The sequence below is a fragment of the Salvelinus namaycush genome, chromosome 23, assembly GCF_016432855.1.
Source record: "Salvelinus namaycush isolate Seneca chromosome 23, SaNama_1.0, whole genome shotgun sequence".
In the NCBI taxonomy this organism is placed as follows: domain Eukaryota; kingdom Metazoa; phylum Chordata; class Actinopteri; order Salmoniformes; family Salmonidae; genus Salvelinus; species Salvelinus namaycush.
In genome coordinates this window covers 17,556,292-17,578,555 of record NC_052329.1, presented here as the reverse complement: position 1 = coordinate 17,578,555, position 22,264 = coordinate 17,556,292, and the positions used below count along the sequence as shown (strand labels likewise).

General features: G+C 42.7%; 1 protein-coding gene across 1 annotated transcript; it reads left to right on the top strand.

The window, feature by feature from the left end:
* The first annotated feature begins 336 nt into the window (after positions 1 to 336).
* Positions 337 to 17,328, top strand: siae (sialic acid acetylesterase). The gene is made up of 10 exons (XM_038961138.1): positions 337 to 664; positions 10,472 to 10,636; positions 11,408 to 11,565; positions 11,643 to 11,781; positions 11,924 to 12,104; positions 12,368 to 12,486; positions 12,584 to 12,717; positions 15,700 to 15,854; positions 16,076 to 16,262; positions 16,678 to 17,328. The coding sequence occupies exons 1-10, from the start codon at positions 607 to 609 to the stop codon at positions 16,921 to 16,923; spliced, it is 1,542 nt and encodes a 513-aa protein (XP_038817066.1). The 5' UTR covers positions 337 to 606; the 3' UTR covers positions 16,924 to 17,328.
* Positions 17,329 to 22,264: the final 4,936 nt, after the last annotated feature.

The following is a 22,264-nucleotide window of genomic DNA, read 5'->3' as shown; positions in this document are numbered from 1 at the left end:
AAGAAACATGTGGCGTCAACCAATAATGAATGCAACAGTAATAACCTGCTATAGCTACCCTACTCCCCCTCTTCATTCAAGATCTTCCATTTTTTAAGATAACCAACATAATAATATGCTTAAAAATATGCCATGATGCTCATACAATTACATTTTTTATTTTCATGCAACATTTGTCTGATGCACTCACACGCTACTGAGGCACTTACCGGAGGATTCAACAACTGTCTCGGTCAGCCAGAGTTGGATGTGGACCAATGAATCTGTAGGCTACTAACATAACGTTTTCACTGTCGCACTGTTTGTCCTTCGCAGCAGCTGTAGTCTTTGCATTTTTTCCGTTCACAAATCAAAACAAAAGTTGCCGAACTATGATAAATAGTACTGTAGCGAGCTTGATTATTGTCAATGTGAACATGTGTGAGCGACAGACTGATACGTATCACACTGACCTTCAGTAGATTGTTAGAAACAGCGTTATAATGTCCCAGATGAAATATGAAGAAGAATCACGTGACATTTAGCGTTTAAAAGGCAATTACTTCCTTGTTTGGATTGTAGTGTAGCCTAGCTAACGTTAGCTACAGTAGCAAGTCAAGTTTAACAATGTGTCTGAAGATATGTTTGTGGTTTCTCACTATTTTAGGATCCTTATATGCCTCTGGTGAGTGTTAATTTCTTGTTTAATACATGTTTTAATTTTAATTGCTACCCATGGAATTAGAATACTAGAACCTTCTTATGATGGCCGAAGGTCAGCCATGTTGGTCAGGGAGTTGGTCAACCTTGCTTTGCCAGTGCTGTGATAAGATAATGTGTAAAACAATGAATGTGAAGAATTTATGTGCACTGTATGTGTGTTAGCTACCTAGCCAGACAGTTTGAGGAATAATTCCATACACTTTTTCAAATTAACTGCCAATATGCCAACATTCCATTCAAACAATGTAGTCAATCCACAGCCATACACTGTCTCAAATCAGTTGATGATAGGGACCCATGTCATCCAAAAAGTTATAATTTTGACTTTATTATTATTTGTTTTACTTTTTTATTTAAGTCCGTTAAGAACACATTCTTATTTACAATGACGGCCTACCGAAATGCAAAATGCCTCCTGGGGGACGGGGGCTGGGATTACACATATTACGACGAGACAACACTACATAGAGAGAGACCTAAGACAACAACATAGCAAGGCAGCAACACATGACAACATGACAACAATATGGTAGCAACACAACATGGTAGCGGTACAAACATTATTGGGCACAGACAACAGCACAAAGGGCAAGAAGGTAAGAGACCACAATACATCACACGAAGCAGACACAACTGTCAGTAAGAGTGTTCATGATTGAGTCTTTGAACGAAGAGATTGAGATAAAACTGTCCAGTTTGAGTGTTTGTTGCAGCTCGTTCTAGTCGCTAGCTGCAGCAAACTGAAAAGACGAGCGACCCAGGGATGCGTGTGCTTTGGGGACCTTTAACAGAATGTGACTGGCAGAACGGGTGTTGTATGTGGAGGATGAAGGCTGCAGTAGATATCTCAGATAGGGGGGAGTGAGGCCTAAGAGAGTTTTATATATAAGCATCAACCAGTGGGTCTTGCGACAGGAATACAGAGATGCCCAGTTTACAGAAGAGTATAGAGTGCAGTGATGTGTCCTATAAAGAGCATTGGTGGCAAATGTGATGGCCGAATGGTAAAGAACATCTAGCTGCTCGAGAGCACCCTTACCTGCCGATCTATTAATTGTCTCTGTAATCTAGCATGGGTAGGATGGTTAACTGAATCATTGTTAGTTTGGCAGCTGGGGTGAAAGAGGAACGATTTACAATAGAGGAAACCAAGTCTAGATTTAACTTTAGCCTGCAGCTTTGATATGTGCTGAGAGACAGATGGTGTGCTGTCTAGCCATATTCCCAAGTACTTGTATGAGGGGACTACCTCAAGCTCTAAACCCTCCAAGGTAGTAATCACACCTGTGGGGAGAGGGGCATTCTTCTTACCTAACCTTGTTCTGAACACCTCCAAAACAAACGGTAATTTGGTTAAGGGCAGAGAAAGCTTTGTTGTAGAGCATTTAACACAAAATCCGGGGAGGGGCCAGCTGAGTATAAGACTGTATAATTTGCATATAAATGGATGAGAGATCTTCCTACTGCTTGAGCTATGTTGATGTAAATTGAGATGAGTGTGGGGCCTAGGATCGAGCCTTGGTGTACTTCCTTGCTGACAGGCAATGGCTGAGACAGCAGATGTTCTGACTTTATACACTGCACTCTTTTATCTCCCCCTTTAAATAAAGGATGAACTGTGGCTGCCTTCCAAGCAATGGGAACCTCCCCAGAGAGGAGAGGCCGGTTAAAAGGGTCAGAGATAGGCTTGGAGATGATAGGGGCAGCAACCTTAAAGAAAAAAGGGTCTAAACCATCTGACCCAGATGTTTTTTGGGGGTCAAGTTTAAAGAGCTCCTTTAGCACCTCGGACTCAGTGACCGCCTGCAGGGAGAAGCTTCGTAGCAAGGCAGGGGAAAAAGAGAGAGGAGCGTCGGGGCTAGTCGCATTAGAAGGGGTGGGAGATGAGGAAATGTTGGACAGGCAAGGAGGCATGGCTAAGTCAAATACGAGTCCTGACTTAATGAAGTGTCCATTGTGTCCATCTGTCATAGATCATTCTTTCAAGAGTTTTGATGATCATCCAGGTGCTTTTTGGCAAACCTGAGTCAACTTTTTGGATGACATGGGTTCTATTATGTCTGGCGAAAACCAAACTCTGCATTCCACAGTAAGAACCTTATACCAACTGTCAAGCGTGGTAGTGTGATGGTTTGGGGATGCTTTGCTTCCTCGGGATCTGGACGACTTGCCTTTAATAGAAGGAACCATTAATTCTGCTCTGTATAAGAGAATTCTACAGGAGGATGTCAGGCCATCCATATGTGAGCTGAAACTGAAGCGCAGCTGGGTCATGCAGCAAGACAATGATCCAAAACAAACAATCCAGTCTAAATGAGAATAGCAACACATTTGAAGTTTTGGAATGGCCTAGTCAAAGTCCAGACCTAATCCCAATTTGATGTTGTGGCAGGACTTGAAACGAACAGTTCATGCTTGAAAACCCACAAGTCGCTGAGCTAAAGCAGTTATGAATGAAGTGGGCCAAAATTCCTCCACAGCGAGGAGGAAGCATTTGGTTGCGGTCATTGCAGCTGAAGGTGGCACAACCAGTTATTGTGTGTAAGGGGGCAATTACTTTTTCATAGGAGAATTGGGTGTTGCATGAGTTTGTTAATTTTACATTAAGTATTTTTTTAAATTTTTTGTATACTCTGGTTCCCTTGATCTAATATTAGGTTTAAGATCTTATAACATTCAGTATCAAACATATGAACAAATAGAGAAAATCAGAAAGGGGTCATACTTTTTCACAGCGCTGTGTATATATGTAAACTCAGCAAAAAAAGAAATATCCTCTCACTGTCAACTGTGTTTATTTTCAGCAAACATAACATGTGTAAATATTCTTATGAACATAAGATTCAATAACCTGAGACATAAACTGAACAAGTTCCACAGAAATTGATTAATGTGTCCCTGATCAAAGGGGGGTCAAAAGTAAGTCAGTATCTGGTGTGGCCACCAGCTGCATTAAGTACTGCAGTGCATCTCCTCTCTCAAGATTTGCCAGTTCTTGCTGTGAGATGTTACCCCTCTCTTCCACCATGGCACCTTCAAGTTCCCGGACATTTCTGGCCGGGAATGGCCCTGGCCCTCACCCTCCGATCCAACAGGTTCCAGATGTGCTCAATGGGATTGAGATCTGGGCTCTTTGCTGGCTATGGCAGAACACTGACATTCCTGTCTTGCAGGAAATCACGCACAGAACGAGCAGTATGGCTGGTGGCATTGTCATGCTGGAGGGTCGTGTCAGGATGAGCCTGCAGGAAGGAGGAGAATGTCTTCCCTGTAACGCACAGCATTGAGATTGCCTGCAATGACAAAAAGCTCAGTCCGATGATGCTGTGAGACTCCGCACTAGACCATGACGGACCCTCCACCTCCAAATCGATCCCGCTCCAGAGTACAGGCCTCTGTGTAACGCTCATTCCTTTGACGATAAACGCGAATCCAACCATCACCCCTGGTGAGACAACTGCGACTCGTCAGTGAAGAGCACTTCTTGCCAGTCCTGTCTGGTCCAGCGACTGTGGGTTTGTGCCCATAGGCGACGTTGTTTTGCCGGTGATGTCTGGTGAGGACCTGCCTTACAACAGGCCTACAAGCCCTCAGTCCAGCCTCTCTCAGCCTATTGCGGAGAGTCTCTGAGCATTGATGGAGGATTGTGCGTTCCTGGTGTAACTCGGGCAGTTGTTGTTGCCATCCTGTACCTGTCCCGCAGGTGTGATGTTCGGATGTACCGATCCTGTGCAGGTGTTGTTACTAGAGGTCAACCGATTCAGATTTTTTTTTCAACGCCAATACCGATTATTGGAGGACCAAAAAAGCCGATACCGATTTTAATAAATAATATTTTTTTATTTAATGTTTTTATCTATTTGTAATAATGACAATTACAACAATACTGAATTAACACTTTAAGTTAATATAATACATCAATAAAATCAATTTAGCCTCAAATAAATAATGAAACATGTTCAATTTGGTTTAAATAATGCAAAAACAAAGTGTTGGAGAAGAAAGTAAAAGTGCAATATGTGCCATGTAAAAAAGCTAACGTTTAAGTTCCTTGCTCAGAACATATGAAAGCTGGTGGTTCCTTTTAACATGAGTCTTCAATATTCCCAGGTAAGAAGTTTTAGGTTGTAGTTATTATAGGACTATTTCTCTCTATACGATTTGTATTTCAAATACCTTTGACTATTGAATGTTCTTATAAGCACTTTAGTATTGCCAGTGTAACAGTATAGCTTCCGTCCCTCTCCTCGCTCCTACCTGGGCTCGAACCAGGAAGACATCGACAACAGCCACCCTCGACGCATCGCTCTACAAAAGCCGCGGCCCATGCAGAGCAAGGGGAACAACTACTCCAAGTCTCAGAGCGAGTGACGTTTGAAACGCTATTAGTGCGCACCCCGCTAACTAGCTAGCCATTTCACATCGGTTACACCAGCCTAATCTCAGGAGTTGATAGACTTGAAGTCATAAACAGCTTGATGCATTGCGAAGAGCTGCTGGCAGAACGCACGAAAGTGCTGTTTGAATGAATGCTTACGAGCCTGCTGGTGCCTACCATCGCTCAGTCAGGCTGCTCTATCAAATCATAGACTTAATTATAACATAACACACAGAAATACGAGCCTTAGGTCATTAATATGGTCGAATCCGGAAACTATCATCTCGAAAACAAAACGTTTATTCTTTCAGTGAAATACGGAACCGTTACCTATTTTATCTAACGGGTGGCATCCATCAGTCTAAATATTCCTGTTACATTGCACAACCTTCAATGTTATGTCATAATTATGTAAAATTCTGGCAAATTAGGCGTCCCAAACTGTTGCATATACCCTGACTCTGCGTGCAATGAACGCAAGAGAAGTGACACAATTTCACCTGGTTAATATTGCCTGCTAACCTGGATTTCTTTTAGCTAAATATGCAGGTTTAAAAATATATACTTCTGTGTTTTGATTTTAAGAAAGGCATTGATGTTTATGGTTAGGTACAGTCGTGCAACGATTGTGCTTTTTTCGCAAATGCGCTTTTGTTAAATCATCCCCCGTTTGGCGAAGTTGGCTATTTCTTCCTAACAAAGACAGTCTTCACAGTTTGCAATGAGCTAGGCGGCCCAAACTGCTGCATATATCCTGACTGTTGCAAGAGAAGTGACACCATTTTTCCTAGTTAAAATAAATTCATGTTAGCAGGCAATATTAACTAAATATGCAGATTTAAAAATATGTACTTGTGTATTGATTTTAAGAAAGGCATTGATGTGTATGGTTAGGTACACGTTGGAGCAACGACAGTCCTTTTTTGCGAATGCGCACCGTAACGATTATATGCAACGCAGGACACGCTAGATAAACTAGTAATATCATCAACCATGTGTAGTTAACTAGTGATTTATGATTTATTAAAAAAAACAGTTTAATGCTAGCTATCAACTTACTTTGGCTTCTTACTGCATTCGCGTAACAGGCAGGCTCCTCGTGGAGTGCAATGTAATCAGGTGGTTAGAGCGTTGGACTAGTTAACTGTAAGGTTGCAAGATTGAATCCCTGAGCTGACAAGGTAAAAAGCTGTCGTTCTGCCCCTGAACACGGCAGTTAACCCACCTAGGCCGTCATTGAAAATAAGAATGTGTTCTTAACTGACTTGCCTAGTTAAATAACGGTGTCCAAAAATACCAATTTCCGAGTGTTATGAAAACTTAATCGGTCGACCTCTAGTTGTTACGTGGTCTGCCACTGCGAGGACGATCAGCTGTTCGTCCCGTCTCCCTGTAGCGCTGTCTTAGGCGTCTCACCGTATGGACATTGCAATTTATTGCTCTGGCCACATCTGCAGTCCTCATGCCTCCTTGCAGCATGCCTAAGGCACGTTCACACAGATGAGCAGGGACCCTGGGCATCTTTCGTTTGGTGTTTTTCAGAGTCAGTAGAAAGGCCTCTTTTTAGTATCCTAAGTTTTCATAACTGTGACCTTAATTGCCTACCGTCTGTAATCGTCTTAACGACCGTTCCACAGGTGCATGTTCATTAATTGTTTATGGTTCATTGAAAAAGCATGGGAAACAGTGTTTAAACCCTTTACAATGAAGATCTGTGAAGTTAATTCGTAAAAATCCAAATATCTTTGAAAGACCGGGTCCTGAAAAAGGGACATTTCTCTTTTTGCTGAGTTTGTGTATGTTTAATTGCCATGTAAATGCACCAGTACTTATATTCTATCGTATAATAGCGCTGAGCTTTCCAAGAAAACAAAATCGGAGAACTTACTACAAATAATTGATAAAAACCTGTATAAACTGAATATATATTTGACAATATTTCAGGTTGACTATAATTCCATTTACATGTTGGATACATCACATGCCTTTTTATTTTCCTGCATAAGTAAAAGCAGGAAATGCATTGCCTCTACTGCCATTCATTCCAATTAGACTGGTTTTGGATCTCTCCCTGACCAAGATGGCTGCTATTTTGGAACTTTGAGGGTTTATTACATACCCTCTCTAGTAATTTAATAGGATTGCCAGAATGTGCAGCATGAGCTGTCAACAACATGAATCAGTCACGAACTGTAGCTATGACTATTTATTCCTTCTAAAATGGTGTGGCAACTGTAGGCTAGATCTTTGATAGATTGTATCATTGTTTGTAGCTACACTGCATTTGGGAAGTATTCAGACCCCTTGACTTTTTCCACATTTTGTTAAGTTACAGCCTTATTCTAAAATGTACTAAATTGTTTTTCCCCCTCATCAATTTACACAATACCTCATAATGACAAAGCAAAAACGGGTTTTTAGACATTTTTGCAAATGTATAAAAAAAATCTAACTGTCACATTTACATACAGTACCAGTCAAAAGTTTAGACACCTCATTCAAGGGTTTCTTTATTTTTTTTACTATTTTCTACATTGTAGATCAATAGTGAAGAAAGACATCAAAAATATAAAATAATGTAGTAACCAAACAAGTGTTCAACAAATCGACATTTTAGATTCTTCAAAGTAGCCACCCTTTGCCTTTAACAGCTTTGAACACTCTTGGCATTCTCTCAACCAGCTTCAAGAAGAATGCTTTTCCAATAGTCTTGAAGGAGTTCCCACATGTTGAGCACTTGTTGGCTGCATTTCCTTCGCTCTGCGGTCCAACTCATTCCAAACCATCTCAATTGGGGTGAGGTTGGGTGATTGTGGAGGCCAGGTCATCTGATGCAGCACTCCATTATCTCCTTGGTGAAATAGCTCTTACACAGCCTGGAGGTGTGTTTTGGGGTCATTGTCCTGTTGAAAAACAAATTATAGTTGGGACTAAGCACAAATCAGACGGGATGGTGTAATGCTGTGGTAGCCATGCTGGTTAAGTGTGCCTTGAATTCTAAATAAATCACAGACCGTGTCACCAGCAAAGCACCATCACACCACCTCCTCCATGCTTCACGGTGGGAATCAAACACGCAGATATCATCCGTTCACCTACCCTGCGTCTCACAAAGATACGGCCAAAAATCTAAAATTGACTCATCAAACCAAAGGACATATTTCCACCTGTCCAATGTCCATTGCTCATGTTCCTTGGCCCAAGAAAGTCTCTTCTTATTGTTGTCCTTTAGTAGTCGTTTCTTTGCAGCAATTCGACCATGACGGCCTGATTCACGCAGTCTCCTCTGAACAGTTGCTGTTGATGTGTCTGTTACTTGAACTCAGATTTCTTTTGAGGGGGGCTGCAATCTGAGGTGCAGTTATCTCTAATGAACTTATCCTCTGCAGCAGAGGTAACTCTGGGTCTTCCTTTCCTTTGGCGGTCCTCATTAGAGCCAGTAATGATGGACTGTCATTTCCCTTTGCTTATTTCAGCTGTTCTTGCCATTATATGGACTTAGCCCTATTTGGTAAAAGACCATCTTCTGTATACCACCCCTACCTTGTCACAGCACAACGGATTGGCTCAAATGCATTAAGAAGGAAAGAATTCAACAAATTAACTTTTTAACAAGGCACACCTGTTAATTGAAATGCATTCCAGGTGACTACCTCCATGAGCTGGTTGAGAGAATGTCAAGAGTATGTAAAGCTGTCATCAAGGCAAAGGGTGGCTACTTTGAAGAATCTCAAATATATATTTTAATTTGAACTTTTTTTTTTTTTTGGTTACTACATGATTCCATATGTTATTTCATAGTTTGACTTCACTATTGATCTACAATGTAGAAAATAGTAAAAATAAAGAAACCCTGGAATGATTAGGTGTGTGTGTGTACAAACTTTTGACTGGTACTGTAAATATTCAGACCCTTTACTTTGACAGTGATTACAGCCTCGACTTGTTGGGTATGATGCTGCAAGCTTGGCACACCTGTATTTGGGGAGTTTCTCCCATTATTCTCTGCAGATCCCCTCTAGCTTTGTCAGGTTGGATGGGAAGCGTCGCTGCGTAGCTATTTTCAGGTCTCTCGAGATGTTTAAGTCCAGGCTCTGGCTGGGCCACTCAAGGACATTCAGAGACTTGTCCTGAAGCCACTCCTGTGTTGTCTTGGCTGTGTGCTTAGGGTCGATGTCCTGTTGGAAGGTGAACCTTCACCCCAGTTTTCATCAAGTATCTCTCTGTACTTTGCTCCGTTCATCTTTCCCTCGATCCTGACTAGTCTCCCAGGCCATGCCGCTGAAAAACCATCCCCACAGCATGCTGCCACCATGCTTCACCGTAAGGATGGTGCCAGGTTTCCTCCAGATGTGACACTTGGCATTCAGGCCAAAGATTTCAATCTTGGTTTCATCAGACCAGAGAATCTCGTTTCTCATGGTCTGAGAGTCCTTTAGGTGCCTTTGGGCAAACTCCAAGCAGGCTGTCATGTGCCTTTTTTTTTTTTACTGAGGAATGGTTCCGTCTGGCCACTCTACCATAAAGGCCTGATTGGTGGAGTGTTGCACAGATGGTTGTCCTTCTGGAAGTTTCTCCCATCTCCACAGAGGAACCCTGGAGCTCTGTCAGTGACCATCTGGTTCTTTGTCACCTCGCTGACCAAGGCCCTTCTCCCCTGATTGCTCACTTTGGCCGGGCAGCCAGCTCTAGGAAGAGTCTTGGTGGTTCCAAACTTCTTCCATTTAAGAATGATGAACTGTGTTCTTGGGGACTTTCAATGCTGCAGAAATGTTTTGATACCCTTCCCCAAATCTGTGCTTTGACACAATCCTGTCTCGGAGCTCTACAGACAATTCCTTTGACCTCATTTCTTTCTCTGACATGCACTGTCAGCTGTAGGACCTTATATCGACGTGTGTGCCTTTCCAAATCATGTCCAGTCAGTTGAATTTACCACAGGTGGACTCCAAGTTGTGGTAACATCTTAAGGATAATCAATGGAAAGAATGCACCTGAGCTCAATTTCAAGTCTCATAGCAAAGGGTCTGAATACTTATGTAAATAAGGTGTTTTTCTAAACCTGTTTTCGCTTTGTCATTATGGGGTATTGTGTGTAGGTTGAGGAATTTTGTTTTTATTTAATACATTTTAGAATAAGGCAAAAAAAAAATGTTGCAAAAAGTCAAGGGGTCTGAATAATTTTTGAATGCACTGTACATTGAATGATGCATTTTACTGTCAAGGCAACTGAACAGGTAAATGTGTCAAGATTATATTTTATTGGGCTTCATGCATACTGTCAAAACATTGAAAGAGTAACTTTGAATATGTGTAATGATTGTTTGTTTAATTGACTTGGATAAATATGTTCTAATACAGTAGATTTAATAATATTGTTTTTGTTTCCAGACGGTGGGTTCCGCTTTGCCTCCTATTATGGCGATCACATGGTTCTGCAGAAGGCCCCAGAGAGGGCTGTGTTGTGGGGCTATGGACCCGATGATGCTGAGGTCACAGTCTTTCTATCAGGAGGACCAGTCACTAACAATGCACCTGCTGTCAGTGTGGCTGCCGGTGAGTTATCTGATCCCAACAATGCCTTTAGTTTAGCGTGCCTATCCAGTCATGTCATGAAGTTGAGGATGAAGTAAGCAGAACTGTAATTTCAAGAAGAGTTGATAAAACCCTAAGCTCTTGTCAAGGTATTTTTCTAACAAATGTTATTATCGTACTGTAAAGGTGACTGACGTCTGTCAGAATGAGGGGAAAAAGCTGAGGAAGTGCGAGGGACAAAAAAAGCACGTTGTTTGAAGTTAATTGTGCTCCGTGTCCCACTTTTTCTGCCTTGCAATGTACTGTACAGTGTATTTGGAAAGTATTCAGACACCTTTACTTTTTCCACATTTTGTTACGTTATAGCCTTTATTCTAAAATGGATTAAATAAAAATAATGACAAAGCGAAAACAGGTTTTTAGAAATGTTTGCAAATGTAATTTGCTTTGTCATTATGGGGTATTGTGTGTAGATTGTCTCCCCCCCCCCCCCCCTTAATGTAATCCATTTTAGAATAAGGCTGTAACGTAACAAAATGCAGGAAAAAGGGATTCCGAATATGCTAAGGTATTGCTGTTTTTTGTTTTGTGCAAAATTTTCTAAAAACCTGTTTTCGTTTTGTCATTATGGGGTATTGTGTGTAGATGAGGAATTGTTTTTATTTCATCCATTTTAGAATAAGGCTGTAACAATGTAGAACGGGGGAAGGGTTCTGAATACTTTCCGAATGCGCTGTATGTTAAGACATTAGCGTAACCTTCACTGATCCATGGTTTTGGATCTCTTCCTAGGGATATGGAAGGTGGCCCTTGTCCCAATGGAAGCTGGCGGTCCCTACAACTTGACTGCAGTCCTCCAGAACAACCACAGTATCACTCTCACAGATGTGCTGTTTGGGGATGTCTGGCTGTGTGGGGGACAGAGCAACATGGCTTTCACAACTTCTCAGGTATACTCTGCAATGTTCAAGTAAGTCTGAGTTTGCATAGTTGTAATAATAACCATTATTATGTCTTGTCCTCCAAGGTGTTCAATGCATCAGAGGAGCTAGCGCTGGCCTCCAAGTTCCCTCAGGTGCGGATCTTTATGGCTGCCTTGGAGCAGAGCTACACTGAGCTGACTGACCTGGCTGGAGTGGAGGTGCCCTGGTCTGTCCCCACAGCAAGTATGGATAGGCTCCATACAGTCTATTAGCTCAATTAGATGTGAAATGTCATGCAAATGATAGCTGTCAGCCAACTGACTAAGTGAAATGGTATTAATACATCTAGTTGATAATGGGAATTAATCTTAAACCTCCTGAACAGAGTTGCTGGGTGGTGGGGATTTCAAGCACTACTCTGCAGTGTGCTGGATGTTTGGGCGCCACTTGTACAAGGTGCTGAAGTACCCCATCGGCCTAGTGACGTCCTGCTGGGGAGGCACACCTGTAGAGGCATGGTCCTCCCCACGAGCACTCCAACACTGTGACCTGGATAGGATTAACGGGTAAGTGTACAGGGACCCTGGAGCTTTACTCTTGCAATAGAGATGTTCGGTAGGTATGCTACTTTACATCTTACATCAGCAATTATAGACATCTTCTTAAGGATTGTAGATGGGCAGACTAGTGAATATTTTTGTCTTGTTTCTTTTGGACTAAGTTAATGTGAGCAATGTTACAGAAATATGCAGGTAGCATGCACCTTAAAATATCCTCTCACCTATGGTACTTGATATCAGTTGGCCTATGTCTTGTTCTTTTCATCCAGATTTCCCATGCCATATACACCTTCAATGTATTTGTCTGTGTGGACTAACTCTATTTTGTGGAATGCCATGATCCATCCACTTCTCAACATGACCATCAAAGGAGCTATCTGGTACCAAGGTAAAACAGCTTGGGGTCACATCTGTTTTCTCCCATCTTTTAGCATACAGTAACAGCATAGAAACTGAAGACATGTCTGACCTGACCCCTGTGATAGGTGAGGCCAACACAGACTACAATCAGAAGAAATACTCCTGTTCCTTTCCCTCCATGATTGATGACTGGAGGATGGCTTTCCACCAGAGCTCAGGGGGACAGACTGCACCAGATTTCCCCTTTGGATTTGTACAGGTACTGACTAAATGTTATGGTTATAGTTTGAGACTGAGCTGATAACATATCTGTGATTCTGCAGCAGCTGATGTTGAGACGTCCTACAAGCCTCTCGGCTGGTGTTTACAGAACATTCAGTGCTGTGTGATAAGGCCCTTATCGTGACAACACCTAATCCCCTGTGAATGTAAACTCAGCAAAAAAAGAAACGTCCTCTCACTGTCAACTGTTTATTTTCAGTAAATTTAACGTGTAAATATTTGTATGAACAAAAGATTCAACAACTGAGACAAACTGAACAGGTTCCAAAGACATGTGACTAACATAAATGGAATAATGTGTCCCTGAACAAAGGGGGGGTCAAAATCAAAAGTAAGTCAGTATCTGGTGTGGCCACCAGCTGCATTAAGTGCTGCAGTGCATCTCCTCCTCATGGACTGCACATGGACTGCACCAGATTTGCCAGTTCTTGCTATGAGATGTTACCCCACTCTTCCACCAAGGCACCTGCAAGTTACCAGACATTTCTGGGGGGAATGGCAATGGCCCTCACCCTCCGATCCAACAGGTCCCAGATGTGCTCAATGGGTTTAAGAGCCGGGCTCTTCGCTGGCCATGGCAGAACACTGTGTCTTGCAGGAAATCATGCACAGAACGAGCAGTATGGCAGGTGGCATTGTCATGTCAGGATGAGCCTACAGGAAGGCAGGACATGAGGCAGGACGATGTCTTCCCTATAACGCACAGCGTTGAGATTGCCTGCAATGACAACAAGCTCAGTCCGATGATGCTGTGAGACACCGCCCTAGACCATGACGGACCCTCCACCTCCAAATCGATCCCGCTCCAGAGTACAGGCCTCAGTGTAAGGCTCATTCCTTCGACGATAAACACGAATCCGACCATCACCCCTGGTGAGACAAAACCGCGACTCGTCAGTGAAGAGCACTTCTTGCCAGTCATGTCTGGTCCAGCGACTGTGGGTTTGTGCCCATAGGTGACGTTGTTGCCGGTGATGTCTGGTGAGGACCTGCCTTACAACAGGCCTACAAGCCCTCAGTCCAGCCTCTCTCAGCCTATTGTGGAGAGTCTCTGAGCACTGATGGAGTGATTGTGCGTTCCTGGTGTAACTCGGGCAGTTGTTGCCATCCTGTACCTGTCCCGCAGGTGTGTTGTTCGGATGTACCGATCCTGTGCAGGTGTTACACGTGGTCTGCCACTGTGAGGACGATCAGCTGTCACAGTACAGACATTGCAATTTATTGCCCAGGCCACATCTGCAGTCCTCATGCCTCCTTGCAGCATGCCTAAGGCACATTCCCGCAGGGACCTTGGGCATCTTTCTTTTGGTGGTTTCAGAGTCCGTAGAAAGGCCTCTAATGTCCTAAGTTTTCATAACAGTGACCTTAATTGCCTACCGTCTGTAAGCTGTTAGTGTCTTAACGACCGTTCCACAGGTGCATGTTCATTTAATTGTTTATGGATCATTGAACAAGCATGAGAAACAGTGTTTAAACCCTTTACAATGAAGATCTGTGAAGTTATTTGGATTTTTACGAATTATCTTTAAAGGACAGGGTCCTGAATCTCAGCAAAAAAATAAATCTCCCTTTATCTAGCATAGTAGCAATCAATACATTGCTTTGTCAATGTATCATATCAGGATGTTATCAACTGCTGCTTATGCTGTTACATTGATTCTGTCTATATATTTGTCCTCAGGTCTCTACGTCTAGAAAGGTTGAAAAAGTATGTGAACCCCTAGGCTAATGACTTCTCCAAGCTAATTGGAGTCCAATCAATGAGACGAGATTGGAGATGTTGGTTAGAGCTGCCTTACCGATTAACAAAACTCAAAGTGTGAGTTTGCTATTCATAAGAAGCATTGCCTGATGTGACCCATGCCTCGAACAAAAGAGATCTTAGAAGACCTAAGATTAAGAATTGTTGACTTTCATAAAGTTGGAAAGGGTTACAAAAGTATCTTTAAAAGCCTTGATGTTCATCAGTCCACAGTAAGACTAATTGTCTATGAATGGAGAAAGTTCAGCACAGTTGCTATCTATTCTCCCTAAGAGTGGCCAACCTGCAAAGATGACTTCAAGAGCACAGTGCAGAACGCTCAATGAGGTTAAGAATCCTAGAGTTTCAGCTAAAGACTTACAGAAATATCTGGAACATGCTAACATCTCTGTTGACGAGTCTACAATACGTAAAACACCAAATAAGAATGGTGTTCATGGGAGGACACCATGGAAGAAGCCACTCCTGTCCAAAAAAAACATTGCTGCACGTCTGAAGATTGCAAAAGTGCACCTGGATGTTCCACAGCGCTACTGGCAAAATATTCTGTGGACAGATGAAACTACAGTTGAGTTGTTTGGAAGGACCACACAATACTATGTGTGGGGGGAAAAAAAGGCACATCACACCAACATCAAAACCTCATCCCAACTGTAAAGTATGGTGGAGGGAGCATCATGGTTTGAGGCTGCTTTGCTGCCTCAGGGCCTGGACAGCTTGCTATCATCGACGGAAAAATGAATTTCCAAGTTTATCAAGACATTTTTCAGGAGAATGTTCACCAATTGAAGCGCAACAGAAGTCGGGTGACGCAGCAGGACCATAACCCAAAACATAAATAAATCAACAGAATGGTTTTAAAAGAAGTGGCCTGACTTCAACCCGCTTGAGATGCTTTGGCAAGAGAGCAGTTCACACCAGACATCCCAAGAATATTGCTGAACTGAAACAGTTTTGTAAAGAGGAATGGTCCAAAATTCCTCCTGACCGTTGTGCAGGTCTGATCCGCAACTACAGAAAACGTTTGGTTGAGGTTATTGCTGCCAAAGGAGGGTTAACCAGTTATTAAATCCAAGGGTTCACATACTTTTTCTTGCCGCTATCTAGCATAGTAGGAATCTTGACAATGTATCACTCCAGGATGTTATCCAATGTTGCTTACGCTGTTATGTTGATTTTGTCTATATTTGTCCTGAGGTCTCTACGTATAGAAAGGCCACCTTAAGTGAGGGATTTCCAAACATACGCTGGCACCAGACTGCAGACTATGGCTTTGCTCCCAACCTGCGTATGAAGAACACATTCATGGCTGTTGCTATGGACTTAGGAGATGAAATGTCTCCTTTTGGCAGGTAAGTAACAATCATAGAATGGATACCACAGTATTTGATAGGCCTGTACTCTTCTAAAAGCTTTAAGCAGTTCACATTTGAATACTGTGAGAATACAAGGCTACGTTCCAATATGGAAACTAACATACCACTTAGGATGCATGTATTGAATCATTCTAAGTGGTATGCTAATGAGGGTATTAGAATGTGGAACAAGATGTTTACCAGTGACTTTGTTCCAGTATCCATCCCCGGGACAAGCAGGACGTGGCCTATAGACTGTCTCTAGGGGCGAGAGCTGTGGCTTATGGGGAGGAGGGTGTCTCATTCCAGGGGCCTTTCCCTAGCCGGGTCCTGGTCAATGACCAGTATATCAACGTAACCTATGACCAGAGAGTGTCTGTCACTCAATCCAAAGATATCTTTCAGGTAAGTGTGATGGCTGTAGTTGTAATGTGTTCTAAAGTATGGGGTAGCATTTAGCCTAGTGGTTAGAGTGCTTGGCTGGTAACCAAAATGTTGCCTGTTTGAATACCCGATCTGGCAATGTGAAAAATCTGTTGATCTGCCCTTGAGCAAGGCAATAAACTCTCATTTGCCCCAGAGGCACCACACTACTATGGAAGACCCTGTAAAACAACACATTTGACTGCACCTATCTGGTGTATGTGACAGTACAACATTATTATTAGTGTTTCTACCGATCATGATCAGGTTGGGCTGGATGAACTGGGTCTGAATTCTTTCTTTGTCAGCAGCTTGGCATGTTATCATGTAGGCTTTTCCACCTTGCTAAAAAAGTGTCAGGGGAAACCATTTCTTAACCAGACTGTTTCTTCCTCAGATTTGCTGCTCAGTGGTGAGGGCACCCTGTGACTCTCTGTCACTGTGGGTCCCAGCTCCCATACTGCAGTGGGGCCTTAGCGCCGTCCAAGTGTCCACGAATTACTGTTCCATGAATAATGTAGCCGGCCTGCGCTACGCATGGAGGGACTGGCCTTGTGACTTTAAGGCATGTCCTGTTTACAGTGCTGATGGGGTTCTACCTGCACCTCCCTTCACTCTCAACCGCTGGCCAGACAAGCAGTGAGATGAGAACCCCCCCTCTGCTAGGAATGGATTATTCCACCCAAATATGGTGTGGTGGTTAACAAGATGCACTTGTGTCAAGACTGGAAATTAAATGCTTACATTTCCTCTTGAGTCATCAGTGTGAAGCTGATTGCAGTCTTTCAGTGTGTGTATCTTTGAATTGTCTTGAACATAATTATGTAGTTATCTACAAAAACCAATAACCTCTTTGGCTTGTTTACAATTGCACTGAAGCTGAATCATTCTATAATTTTTCATATTGTATTCTACGTTTATTTACGCAGTGGGAAATGTGTTTTGAATGATACAATATGAGCAATGGTTGCCAATCACTATTGCCTTATTTCATTTTACTATCATTGATCATCAAATAAATAAACAAGTTAGTGGGTTTTTATTGAAATGCCAGGTGTGGTCCATCTACATTGTCCACCAAATCAATTATAGTTCTATCTACACAGTGCTACAGGGGTCAGCTTGAAGGTGCTCTACACAAAGAGACCAGATTAACTGTTTCTTTCACATGATAGCAACAATGTGGTATGCTAATGAGGGTATTAGAATGTGCAACGAGGTTTACCAGTGACTTTGTTCCAGTATCCATCCCCGAGACAAGCAGAACGTGGCCTACAAACTGTCTCTAGGGGTGAGAACTGTGGCTTATGGGGAGGAAGGCGTCTCATTCTAGGGGCCTTTCCCTAGCCGTTACCCATGAGCAGAGAGTCTGTCACTCAAGCCACAAATATGTATATACTACCGTTCAAAGGTTTGGGGTCACTTAGAAAAGCACTTTTATTTGTCCATTAAAATAACATCAAATTGATCGAATATCTACAGAGGCCCATTATCAGCAACCGGCACATTGTGTTAGCTAATCCAAGTTTATCACTTTAAAAGGCTAATTGATCATTAGTAAACCCTTTTGAAATTGTTAGCACAGCTGAAAACTGTTGTTCTGATTTCAAAGAAGCAATAAAACTGGCCTTTACATGAGTTGAGGATCTTGAGCATCAGCATTTGTGGGTTTGATTACAGGCTAAAAAGGGACAGAAACAAATACTTTCTTCTGAAACTCAAGTCTATTCTTGTTCTGAGAAATGAAGGCTATTCCATGCGAGGAAATTGCCAAGAAACGGAATATCTCGTACAATGCTGTGTACTACTCCCTTCACAGAACAGAGCAAACTGGCTCTAACCAGAATAGAAAGAGTGGGAGGCCCCGGTGCACAACTGAGCAAATAAACAAGTAACAAGTAAGGACAAGTAAACCCTCTCACTGTCAACTGTGTTTTTTTTCAGCAAACTTAACATGTGTAAATATTTGTATGAACAAAAGATTCAACAACTGAGACATAAACTGAACAAGTTCCACAGACATGTGACTAACAGAAATTGATTAATGTATCCCTGAACAAAAGGGGGGGTCAAAATCAAAAGTAATAGTCAGTATCTGGTGTGGCCACCTGCTGCATTAAGTACTGCAGTGCATCTCCTCCTCATAGACTGCATCAGATTTGCCAGTTCTTGTTGTGAGATGTTACCCCACTCTTCCACTAAGGCACCTGCAAGTTCCCGGACATTTCTGGGGGGAATGACCCTAGCCCTCACCCTCTAATCCAACAGTTCCCAGACGTGCTCAATGGGATTGAGATCCGGGCTCTTTGCTGGCCATGGCAGAACACTGACATTCCTGTCTTGCAGGAAATCATGCACAGAACGAGCAGTATGGCTGGTGGCATTGTCATGCTGGAGGGTCATGTCAGGATGAGCCTGCAGGAAGGGTACCACATGAGGCAGGACGATGTCTTCCCTGTAACGCACAGCGTTGAGATTGCCTGCAATGACAACAAGCTCAGTCAGATGATGCTGTGACATACCGCCCCAGACCATGACGGACCCTCCACCTCCAAATTGATCCCGCTCCAGAGTACAGGCCTCGGTGTAACGCTCATTTCTTCGCAAATCCCAACCATCACCCCTGGTGAGACAAACCCTCGACTTGTCAGTGAAGAGCCCTTTTTGCCAGTCCTGTCTGGTCCATCGACGGTGGGTTTGTTCCCATATGCGACGTTGTTGCCGGTGATGTCTGGTGAGGACCTGCCTTACAACAAGCCTACAAGCCCTCAGTCCAGCCTCTCTCAGCCTATTGCGGAGAGTCTTTGAGCACTGATGGAGAGATTTTGCGTTCCTGGTGTAACTCGGGCAGTTGTTGTTGCCATCCTGTACCTGTCCCGCAGGTGTGATGTTCGGATGTACCGATCCTGTGCAGGTGTTGTTACACGTGGTCTGCCACTGCGAGGACGATCAGCTGTCTGGCCTGTAGCGCTGTCTTAGGTGTCTCCCAGTACGGACATTGCAATTTATTGCCCAGGCCACATCTGCAGTCCTCATGCCTCCTTGCAGCATGCCTAAGGCACATTTATGCAGATGAGCAGGGACCCTGGGCATCTTTCTTTTGGTGTTTTTCAGAGTCCGTAGAAAGGCCTCTTTAGTGTCCTAAGTTTTCATAACTGTGACCTTAATTGCCTACCATCTCTAAGCTGTTAGTGTCTTAACGACCGTTTCACAGGTGCATGTTCATTAATTGTTTATGGTTCATTGAACAAGCATGTTTAAACCCTTTACAATGAAGATCTGTGAAGTTATTTGGATTTTTACGAATTATCTTTCAAAGACAGGGTCCTGAAAAGGGGACATTTCTTTTTTTGCTGAGTTTGTATTAGTGTGTCTAGTTTGTTAAACCGACGCCTCACAAGTTTTCAACTGGCAGCTTCTTTAAATAGTACCCGCAAAACACCAGTCTCAACATCAACAGTGAAGAGGCGACTCCGAGATGCTGGCCTTCTAGGCAGAGTTGCAAAGAAAAAGCCATATCTCAGACTGGCCAATAAAAATAAAATATTAAAATGGGCAAAAGACCACAGACACTGGACAGAGGAAGATTGGAAAAAAGTTTTATGGACAGACAAATCTAAGTTTGAGGTGTTCAGATGACAAAGAAGAACATGCGTGAGATGAAGAAAAGATGTTGGAGGAGTGCTTGATCAGTCAAGCATGGTGGAAGCAATGAGATGGTCTGGGGGTGCTTTGGTGGTGGTAAAGTGGGAGATTTGTACAGGGTAGAAGGGATCTGGAAGAAGGAAGGCTATCAATCCATTTTGCAACGCCATGCCATACCCTGTGGACGGCGCTTAATTGGAGCCAGTTTCCTCCTACAACAGGACAATGACCCAAAGCACAGCTCCAAACTATGCAATAACTATTTAGGGAAGAAGCAGTCAGCTGGTATTCTGTCTATAATGGAGTGGCCAGCACAGTCACCGGACCTCAACCCTATTGAGCTGTTGTGGGAGCAGCTTGACCGTATGGTATGTAAGAAGTGCCCATCAAGCCAATCCAACTTGTGGGAGGTGCTTCAGGAAGAATGCGGTGAAATCTCTTCAGATTATCTCAACAAATTGACAACTAGAATGCCAAAGGTCTGCAAGGCTGTAATTGCTGCAAATGGAGGATTCTTTGAAGGACACTTATTTAAATTAAAAATAATTTTTTATAACCTTGTCAACTTCTTGACTATATTTCCTATTCATTTTGCAATTCATTTCATGTACGTTTTCATGAAAAACAAGGACATTTCTAAATGACCCCAAACTTTTGAATGGTAGTGTATCTTTGAGGTAAGTCTGATGATTGTACTTGCAGTCGCAGTGCGTGGGTAAAATCACGGGAGAAGCCAAGCCAGAAATAAATGCCATATTACAACTTTTATAAGAAGCCCTATTACAACCTATGGATTGTGATAATTGTGTTGTTTACTCTATAATCTGTTATGCCGATATCACAGTGGCAAGGCATATGAACTAAGGCCAAGGCAATAAAAAAGACAGTGGTAGAATAAATTCAACCTCACCTTTGTTTCATCACAAAACCGGAGATTAACATCTCTCCGGTGAAGTCCACAAGCATATTGCATGTAACAAACAGTTACATTACCTATAGCATGGTTAAGCAAATTAATGGTTCCGATATTTTCGAACGACTAAATAACTAGTCATTTTGATTTAGACCCACGAAGAGTTACTGCAAGTCACAAAGAAAACAGGAGCTACCTCCACTATTCCAGCACCATTTCAACTTCAACATTTCAACGTCATCAAATCACCTATGCTTAGTCTAATACAGTGAGAACTAAAATATACCAAAAACGATGTAGTCCATTCAACGTAAGCTAAATATGATGTTGATGTCCATGGTACTGGATTGTGTGTGTGCTTTCAAGTAAAAAAAAAACATGTTGACTCACCCTACTTGTGGAGAAATGCCAATGCCAACCTTCTTTCATGTTGCCGAAACAGTCTATGACTCTGTCATGCAGTACACCAGGGGTAGGCAACCCTGGTCCTGTAGTGCCGCAGGCACTTCATGTTTTTGATTTAACCGACCTGGAAAACCAGGTGTGTTGTATTTAGGCAATCACTGAACTGATCAATTGATCAAGCTCAACTGGTCAAGCTCAGTTGGTCAGATGTAGTGCCTAGTTGGAATAAAATCCTGCGGCATTCCAGGAACACGCTTTTAGTAGTTGTTGTCCTAGGCTACAGTACCTGGCTGAAATGCTTGCTCGCTAGCCTAACTTCCTTCCATGGGCAACGACGAGCCAGCTAGTTAACATTAGCCTACTACATCTAGCTACATATTGAACTTCCATCCTCTCAGGCCAGGGGCACAATGTATGAATTTATGGTTGGATCAGAACTGCCGTTATAATCTTTGGCCAGTACAGAGAATTAATTTATAGTCCAAATCCATATTTCCATCCATGGATAATTTAGAAGAGGGACAATTTTAGCTAGCTAGTATCCACGGGAGGACAACGACGCAACAATTTTAAGTATTTTCTGTAAATGACGTTTGGCATGTGAAGCCAAATCCAAACTGTCTTCCCTTGACACTTTTTGTGGTGCGTCAGGACCATTCAGTTGAGCTCACTCAGTTTACTTCGCTGATTAGCTATTTATTATAAAACATTTTATTATCAAGGGAGACCAAATGCTCGCTGGCTTCCTTCGCAATAATGTCACTCTTTTTGACCACACAGCATCACATAGATGGGCTACACATACAGAGATAGAGGGGCTTTGTTTTGCTTGCTCAGATGCTTTCTCCGGTGCCTCTTGCAAATAGAAAATTATGAAACACAGACGAAAGAGATTGTATATTTCAATTTTTTTATTGGTACATTTTTGGGGGGAAGCCTGGCTTCTGTTGGCAACCATGAATACATGCCAATGTGTAGTTGTAATGTATACTTGGGTATAGTGTAGCATTTCTACCGACCA

What these genes read in the sequence shown, in the direction of transcription:
- siae (XM_038961138.1), top strand. Translation starts at nt 607, where the DNA reads ATGTGTCTGAAGATATGTTTGTGGTTTCTCACTATTTTAGGATCCTTA. An exon ending in TGCTGTCAGTGTGGCTGCCG is followed by an intron (nt 10,637 to 11,407) that starts GTGAGTTATCTG and finishes ATCTCTTCCTAG; the next exon opens with GGATATGGAAGGTGGCCCTT. An exon ending in CTGGTCTGTCCCCACAGCAA is followed by an intron (nt 11,782 to 11,923) that starts GTATGGATAGGC and finishes CCTCCTGAACAG; the next exon opens with AGTTGCTGGGTGGTGGGGAT.